This window comes from Lotus japonicus, chromosome 2, assembly GCF_012489685.1.
Source record: "Lotus japonicus ecotype B-129 chromosome 2, LjGifu_v1.2".
In the NCBI taxonomy this organism is placed as follows: domain Eukaryota; kingdom Viridiplantae; phylum Streptophyta; class Magnoliopsida; order Fabales; family Fabaceae; genus Lotus; species Lotus japonicus.
In genome coordinates, this window is record NC_080042.1 from 67,136,945 (window position 1) to 67,146,197 (window position 9,253).

Consider the following 9,253-nt stretch of genomic DNA (forward strand, 5'->3'; position numbering starts at 1 on the left):
TCTTGATGGAACCATGTTGGGTTTGGAGCTACCTCCGTTTGTTTTTGCTGATGAGTTTTCCTGTTTTGATTGTTGATTCGTGCCCGCAAATTTTGGAATGTTAAATCAGCAGCATTGTAATGTTCTCTCCCAAAAAAGCAAAATTTGTCATTTTTACTGCACAAATTAGTCTTAACTTTTCATGGTTGAATAAACTTTTGTGTTTTTCGTGTGAGATTATAGCTACTTCTTGCTTGCTACCTAATATAATTTCTACTTTGTATTTTAGCCTAAAATTTCTTTTATATTTAGCCACACCAATATATAATGTCTGGATCCACCCCTGGTTAGATCTAATTATGAACGTTTTTTTTGTTAAGCCAAATAGATCTAATTATGAACGTGACATTTAAAAAAGTCATATGACATCTTTAAGTGGTCATGAATTATTTTAACCTTGATAATTCATGATTAAATATAACAATCATAATTTATTCTTATATAAAATTACAACTCTCATACATACATAGGATAACATGTGGTGTGTTTTTTATTTTAATTTTAAAGTTAAGTACGGCTAGTCTCAAAAAAAAAATTTGAAAAGGCTAGTCTCAATTTAAAGGTGAGTAAATGTTAGATAAGTAGGATGAAGTGTATATTTTAAATAAAAATGATATTAAGTATATTTGTAATAAATTTCGAGGGGATAAGCGTAGATACCCAAAATAATAGAAAAATAGTGCAAAAAATCCATGGAGAGTATCCCATACCGTGAAGTGACTAAAGTAAACACTACCTTCATCAGGGAAGCTCTGAATTGTAAGCAATTCTATTTCTGCCTTTGAATCACACCTACTTGACAATGCAGTATAATGTATCAACCACTCTAGCCTTTTTTCTAACATTCATCCAAATCCAATTGCGTGTCTTATCAGGCAAAACAAATCAATCAAATTAAACATAGAACAAACAAAAAAATTGCATTTATGTGCTAATCTCTTTGACAACAACAACAACAAAACCGATTGTGACCATTGTTTGCAATCAGCACATCACTGATTCACCCCAACAACTGTTTTAGAACAAGGAGCTGGATTTGTAATCAATTCAATGTGCCTCGTCTTCAAACAAAGCTTCAATCTCCTCTAAGCTCTTGCCTTTGGTCTCTGGTAAAAAGTAGTAAAAGAAAAGTGTAGCAACCACCATGACCCCACCCAGCACAAAGAACATGCCCCCAAATGTAATTGCCTCTGAGATGCTCAAAAATGACATGGACACCACCCCACTCACCAAACGGTTCACAGAAATGGCCAAGCTGGAGCCTTGGGCCCTTAATCTCATAGGGAAAATCTCTGATGAGTAAACCCATGTTGTAGGCCCAAGACCAATAGAGAAGAAGGAAACTGCAGCACACACAGCAACCACACATAGAGCAATAGCCCACCCAGGCTTGTCACTTGAGTACTGAAGAAAAGTGCAGCCAAAGCCCAAGAAAAACAATGACAATGCCATGCCAAATGAGCCTAACAACAACATGGGCCTCCTCCCAAACCTGTCCAAGACCAATGCAGACATGAAAACAAAGCAAGTCTTGGCTATCCCCATGATGATTGTAACACCAAAAAGCTGCTGGTCACTCTGGATCCCAGCTTCTCTGAACACTTCTGGGCTGTAATATATCACAGCATCATTCCCAGAAGCCTGCATGAAGAAGTTAAGACCAATTGCTGCCACTAGAATCCTGAACACAGGGCGAGTGGGTGAAATAAGTAACTCCCTCCATACCCCTTGTCCATTCCATACAGAAGAATCAGAACCAGAAGATGAAGCTTTATCTTTGTCCTGGTTTGTGATATAAACATGCAATGAAACCAGAAAAAAATTAGTAAGGGAGCAAAGTTTAAACATGTTAATCAAAATTAACAGTCATTAGTTGAAAGTGACCGTTTAAAAATTTTAGGGAAGCAAAAACAATACTTAAATACTATTCTATTAAGAAGAAATTTGTATTGGGAGGACATTTCCTCGCCCCCTCCAGCTAATAGTGGCTGAACTGGTTTTAGACTTGTGTGTCCGAAGGTACTTAGCCCTCAAGTCGCTGGAGGAAGCGAGGAAATGTCCTACATGCACATAGCTCATAGGTTAGTGACACCCGGATGTTACAGTGACCGCCCCATTTTATCTCTACCTGGGTCATTCCCTGGACAGAAGCAGCTTCTATTATCTCTGCAAGCCTCAATTCAGCTTCTCCTTTGTCCTCTGATGTTCTGATCAGAACCTTCTTCGCTTCCTCAATTTTTCCCTTCATGACAAGCCAGCGCGGTGACTCTGGCATTGCAAGCACACCCAATGCAACTACAATTGCTGGAAATGCTGCTAGACCAAGCATGAGCCTCCAGCTTGTGTCACTTGGAAGGCCTGAGAGAGCATAATTGGATATGTAACCAATGAGAATGCCAACACTGATGAAGACTTCAGGGAGAGAAGTGAGGAATCCTCTGGTGAGAGCAGGGGAAAGCTCTGCAACATATACCGGGGAAATCATGAGGGAGTAACCAACACCGATTCCGGCAACCACACGTCCCGCCATGAGGAATGGGAATGAAGGTGCTAACCCCATGAGAATAGCACCTATTAGGAATGTTGCTGCAGCAACCATGATTGTGTACCTTCTTCCAATCCAATCAGAGGTTTTGCCCGAGGCAAGCGATCCAAATAAGGAGCACACATTTAGGCACCCAACTAAGATTTCTACTTGGACCGATGTGATGTTGAGATCTTTCTTTATGAATATCACAGCACCACTCATCACCCCAATATCTGCACCACACACACATACACAAAAACAATTTTACATCAAGTCATCCACAATTCAATTTCAATTTGGTTTGTGATTTGACCAGGTCCTAGTGATGATAGATTGATAGATGCAAATTTTTCAGGCATTCAATTTTGGGGAAAAGGTACACGCATAGACAGTGTAAACATTTTTTACTCATACTTCGAAATCTAATCGGTTGACAGTACGTGTAAAATGTTTCCGTGGTGCATCAAAATTGAAGTCTTGAATTTTGAACAGGTTTATGAAGTTGATTAAACTCACTCACCATAGCCCAAGAGAATGGAATTTGTGGAAGCCAGAATAGCACCAGCAAGTGCATACTTGTTGAGATTGGGATTGCTTTGATATGAGACATGATCATCATGTGCAATGTTGTGGTTGTGAAAGCTAGCTTCACCCTTTGCATCAGCAGGAGAATCTGAACCTGGAAGTGGGTGGTAATCATGGTCCATGTTCTGTTCCATAGCAGAATTGTCTTGAATCTTGGAAAGGGGAAATGCAAAAGAAGAACAGCAGAAAAGGGCTTTTGGAAAATTGTACGACACGATCCTCCTTAAATGAAGAGGTGTCGAGGATAACGCAGTGTTTGGAACAGCAGAAAATACAAAGAAAAGAAAGGGAGGGAAGGAAAAGAGGGTAGATTAGAATTACGATGCCTTCCCTCATTCGGTTCCTTCAGACAAATGAAGGAAAGAAAGATTTTGATGGGTCCCACAGGCAAAAACCTTTACCTCTCTTTCGGAAAGAAAACTGGAGAATGGTGACTATTTTTAATAAAATGACTAATTTGTCCTCATCTTCTCTTCTCACCCTCCCATTTTCACACCTCTTACAGAAGAAACACATCCATTACCATGTTTTGATTTTTCTGTGTCAGCTCATCACCAAAGCAATCTATCAACCTCAAGAACCCCCTTTCTCAAACTTGGCCACTAAACCCATGCTTATTGACTCTCTGTCTCTCTCTCCATTTGTTATGTTCCAGATTTCTACCATTCTCTCTTCCTCTATATTTCTCTTTTTCTTTTTGAGGTTTATATGTTTCATTATTTTGATTGGTTTTGTTTTGAAAACAATATTAATAGTATAACTATTGTTTTGTGGTTGATAGGTGTGCTGCGTCATGTATATAATGGGTGGCCGTAAGTTATTTTATTTACTTTTTTGCTATTGTAAGAAAAAATATAAAAAAAAAGTCTTGGGTGAAATAATTTGTTCTTAAAAGGTTTAATGAGGGTATTTGTGTCTTTTCATAACTATAGCATATTATCTCCTTCCACTTTTCCTTCCACAATCTTTCAAACCAAACAACCTAGAAAATCATATCACTTTCTTTCCTTTCTTTTCTTTTCCTTTCCTTCTCCTTTTCTTTTCAAACCAAGCACACCTAAACAAAACCAATGTTATATTGACCAGAAATTAAATTAATGGGGGTTTTAGAATTATTTTAATATTTCTGAAAAATGTGTGACTACAAAAATTGCTTATGTTGTCCAACAATGGTGACAGGGATGTGTCGGCCACGTGTTTCATGCCTTATTAGTTAATGCTCTGTTATTTACTACACATAACTGTTTCCTTTTATGTTGCTTTCGTAACGAATACTTTAAGGGTTTTGAATAAATACTGTTTAATATGATCTAGTAAATATTTTTAATTGTGTAAGATTAAATATTAAATATCTTTTCAATGAAGAAAAAATTATTATATATTAAATAATTATTGAATTTATAAATAAAAAAACTTTCTTGATAAGAATTTTTTTTGGTTGGATTAATAAAAATATTATAAATACCAAAAAAAAATTAGCATATTATGAATTTTTTTGAAATAAAATATTATGAATATTAATAATTAGTAAAGAGTGCACAAAAATATCAATTAAATAATATTTACAATTTTTACTAAATATTTAATGACTTTATCAAATAATTTTTTATTAAAATCTCTCAAATTAATTGATTGTTTGAGATTTTTTTTCCAAAACATGATATTAACCCGGAAAACAATTACAAATTTTCCGTAGCCAGTGTGTCACAAAATGGTAAAGAACTGTGGCTGCCTACAAAAAGTATTTTAATTAATTTCATATACGTTGGTTGAATCTGTAACTTCAAGTGGTTTAAGAGATGAAATGAGCAACTACTAAACTACACGAATGTCTATTGTTTGAGACTTTAGTGAACCCTTAAGAAATAATTTCTAACACTCCATAATTCATTCAATCATTCTTTAAGCCCGTCGTAATTTTCCTTATGATGATACTTGTCAAAATCTAGACTAGGCCAATCTGATTTAAATTTCAGGCCACCATTTCATGATCACGATTGTCATTACAGTCAGCATCTTCTGGATCATATCTTTGGGATTAAAGATCTATCAAACCAGCTGACCAGAAAAACAAAAACAAAAAAAGAAAGATCTATGATAATACCATTACCAGCTATATCCAATTTAAATAATAATGAAGCAATCACTTTGAGCAAAATTGATATGGATCCGCATAGTTGGCCGAGAAGTAGTTAGTTATCTTGCCCCGCACCAGACATCTTATTAATTAAGACCCGTCAAAAATTCATTTCTCAAAATTTTGACAAGGACTCGTAATAATACTAATAGAAAAACAAACGATATAAATATCTTAGGTTAAATGTTTTTCATCCTTACAATTCATTTCATTTTGATTCCTCTAAATATTTTGTTAGAATAAATCTCTAATATATTGGATATATATATATATATATATATATATATATATATATATATTTATTTGAGTCCCAGGCCTGGGAGGGAGTATAATCAAAATTTAAACACTAAAAATTACAAATACAATGTTGATCACTAGAATTATTAAAAATAAGTAATACCCTAAAACTAATGTGTTATATTATCAATATGAATGTGTGATTATTAATATATATATATATATATATATATATGTGTGTGTGACGGTCAACTAATATAATTTTTAGTTTTCTCAGGTACTTCAATAGCTGACAACCATGAGACTAATCTCCTTGAAATCAGATATCACATTAAGTGGGTAAGTCTGTTTTCTTTAGATTATTGGTTTACAATTAGATTTAGACTAGGTAGTCGTGTGGGTCGGCTAGGAAACCAACATAACGATTCTCTACTAAAGCGATTACTCACTGAATGAGTTTTGTTCATCAATGCAGGTTTCTAAGATACTTCAATATCTTAGTGGTCGTTATTTAAAAGTTGTGGTTAAGGTTAGGCTGAAAGGTAAATATAAGAAAGTAAAGGCAAAAGGTATATGCGGGGAATTTGTAGATTGATTGATTGGTTGAGTTATGTCCTTGTACAAATGAACCTTCCTCTATTTATAGTGGTAAATTTGGCTAACCTACAATAGTTAACAATCACCTGCGTAACTCAATCTTTACAACATTTATAGATCGTTGGGTGTTAGTGTCTTGCTTTTCCAAGTCAGCCTGGAAGCTTGTTTAAGCCGACCTTCCTTGTATTGACTAGTTCATTAGCAGTAACCGCTCTCTCAAAATCTAAGGGTTTGAACTTGTTGGAGCTTTTGCACATGCGGATCTTCTAGAACTCTTCAATTTTGCATTTGAGCTCTTGTACCTTTCCTCAAATCTTGTCCACATACATATTCCTCCATCTAGCCGATTTACCTTAGCGTTTCAGTGGCTAATCTTAGACTCTCAGCAAGGCTAGTCTACCTTAACAGTTGGAGAGTCCCTTTGGGTGCTTTAGTAGCCGTTGTAGATTTTTGGTTACCAACACAAACACATCATTAGGGATCGATCGAACTTTAGATTAAATATTCAAGGAGTTCAATTATCTATTAACTATGTTGGAACATGTTGGCTTTTAAATATGTAATTTATAAATTGCATATTTGTATTTTTTTATATGCTGTCTCTCTACAATCCTCGCTTATGAGCTGTCTAACATGGTCACATCCACACCATAATCATTAATCAAACAACAATTTCGTAGCAAATTTTGTAACTTGAAGACTCGGCTACCTTATCTATACAATCAACCCCAACACAATACTTTTCTTTCACTACAGCAATTTCGATCCTATATCTATCTAATGTCTCATTATATACAAATTTAGATAACAAGATTGAACAATAAACAAATATGAAGAACAAGATGAAGACAAACTGCAGTCTGCACAATGACATGTTGACATTGAAGTCTGAACACAAATCTCAGAAAGAATATTCCACTCCGCTGACTTTATACTACAGAAATTCTAAGTTCAACAAAAAAGAAGCCTGTCAATGAAGTAATGAAGTAATAGCTTCTATTACGGCAGAGGACAAATAGCAAGCAATGACAACTGCAGAGGATTAAATAAAGCCTCAATCTGTGTAGTTCTCATGAATAAGTACTTTTTTACAATTTTTATATCAACTATTAAAATACATTTTATGTTGCTTTTTCTAAAAAAAACTTGAGTTCATTCTTTTTTAATAAGATTAACACGAGATGATATTCAACTATTAAAAAATAAAAAACGCGCGCTGGACTATCTTTATTTTAGGGATATGCCAATGTTGTACATTTTTTATGATTAAGAAGTTTCGGGGATGTATCAGGATCGCGTTACATATATAATTTTGTGATATGAAACTTTGACTCGTTATAATATTATAACGTGTTGTGTTACAATAAGTGTCGTACAAACTACAGAAAAACATTTCCCTTAAGTTCCATGTTTGATCTGTTTGGGGTGCACAAATGAAAATGAAAGGAAATAAATATAAGATAGAAATACATAAAAGGAAATTCAGTGATCGGTTGTCAATGTAATATATATCCATTAAACTCTTAAGAGAAATATGAGAAGGAAGGAAAAGCAAAGTGAAAGTATTATTTACATAATTATTATTTTACCCTTTATATATATATATATAAAGTCATTATAAAAGATTTAGATTTGACTTTAGAAATATATTTAAAACTATAAAGTGATTTTAATAATATTTTAAAAAAAATTAACTTAAAGCTTTAATAATATATATATATAAAGTCATTATAAAAGATTTAGATTTGACTTTAGAAATATATTTAAACTATAAAGTGATTTTAATAATATTTTTAAAAAAATTAACTTAAAGCTTTAATAATAAAAAATTATGTTTCAAATATTATAATATAAGTTTTATGTTAAAATTAAAACTATAATTGTAATATTTAATTTTTTTGTGAATGAGAAAAATAAACAAACAGACTAAAGAGCTCAAACATCTCGAGACAATAACAGAACGAGTAATGATATATACACACCTCATTTTTAAAACACTTCATTTCCACCTATTTTTGTTTCTATCTCTCTCCTCTTACCATCTATCACATCTCATACTTTCTCTCCCTTACTTTTTCTTTTCTTCCTATCTCTCTCATCATTCCACCTCACACACCTTTTGAGGTGTGTGAGTAACATTATTCATAACAGAACAATTATGTCTAGGGGAACATCAAAACAAGTAAAATCACTCTATTGAACAGTACCATAACCCGCCAAGCAGTTGGTCGCCCCATTAGCTTCATGGGGAATATGACGAAACTGAATATCCCAATGACGAGCAAGCAAAAGGTGGACGTCCATGAACATGCAAGCAAACTCATGTAAATGGAAACGCTCTAGAGTAAGAAGATCAACAATCTCCTTGCAATCGGATTCACAATACACCCGGCCAATGTTCCTCCGCCAAAGGAGATATAGACCCATTCGTAAAGCAGTAAGCTCCACAGCTAAATGATCACCATCAAGAGCACCAGCGCAAAACCCAAATTGCCAAGCTCCACATGAGTCCCTAACAACACCTCCCATGCCCATGCGGTGTCCGGTATGATCATACGAACCATCAACAGCAAGGGACACAAAACCTGTGGCAGGAGAAGTCCACCTCTCAATCTGCAAAGGCTCCATGATTCTCTCATGGGTTTTGGCAAGGTACTGGATATACTCCTTTTCCTCATTACGAATCCAGGAATAAGAAAAATGCATTGTCCACTTAGCATCCCCAAGCACCCTCTCGTTCCGCCACCTCCACAGGCCCCATAGGGTTGAAACAAACAAGGTGGAGTACTGGCCTTGCGCCTGAGTTTGAACCCAAGCCAGAACATCCATGGTTCCAAGCTGCGGCCAAGCAAAAGCCTGCAACCTCAACCAGATCTCCCTCGAATGCGGGCAATCCCAGAGATAATGTAAAGCATCCTCTATAGGATGAGAGCACCGAGAGCATTGAAGAGAGGCAGCAAGATGACAGCGAAATTGCACTGCATTTACCTGAAGCACATCATGGAGGATAAACCACATAAACACCTTCACCTTCTCTGGTGCCTTGATCTTCCACATCCACTGCCAATCACCACCTATAGCCGTCGGGGAACGACGCTGCAGCAACCAGTGATATGTCGTCATAACAAAAT

General features: G+C 35.2%; 1 protein-coding gene across 1 annotated transcript; it reads right to left on the reverse strand.

Moving 5' to 3' along the window:
• Positions 1-933: 933 nt before the first annotated feature.
• LOC130738964 (probable polyol transporter 6) lies at positions 934-3,825 on the reverse strand. Its single transcript, XM_057591148.1, has 3 exons — positions 3,087-3,825; positions 2,168-2,799; positions 934-1,821 (listed from the first exon to the last, which is right to left on the reverse strand). The coding sequence occupies exons 1-3, from the start codon at positions 3,283-3,285 to the stop codon at positions 1,087-1,089; spliced, it is 1,566 nt and encodes a 521-aa protein (XP_057447131.1). The 5' UTR covers positions 3,286-3,825; the 3' UTR covers positions 934-1,086.
• Between the last annotated feature and the right edge of the window lie 5,428 nt (positions 3,826-9,253).

Bases quoted from the DNA above. Each gene is read 5' to 3' on its own strand.
- LOC130738964 (XM_057591148.1), bottom strand. From the start codon at position 3,285: ATGGAACAGAACATGGACCATGATTACCACCCACTTCCAGGTTCAGAT. The intron at 2,800-3,086 runs GTGAGTGAGTTT...TGTGTGGTGCAG, and splicing joins TTCCATTCTCTTGGGCTATG to ATATTGGGGTGATGAGTGGT. The intron at 1,822-2,167 runs GTAGAGATAAAA...ATCACAAACCAG, and splicing joins CTGTCCAGGGAATGACCCAG to GACAAAGATAAAGCTTCATC.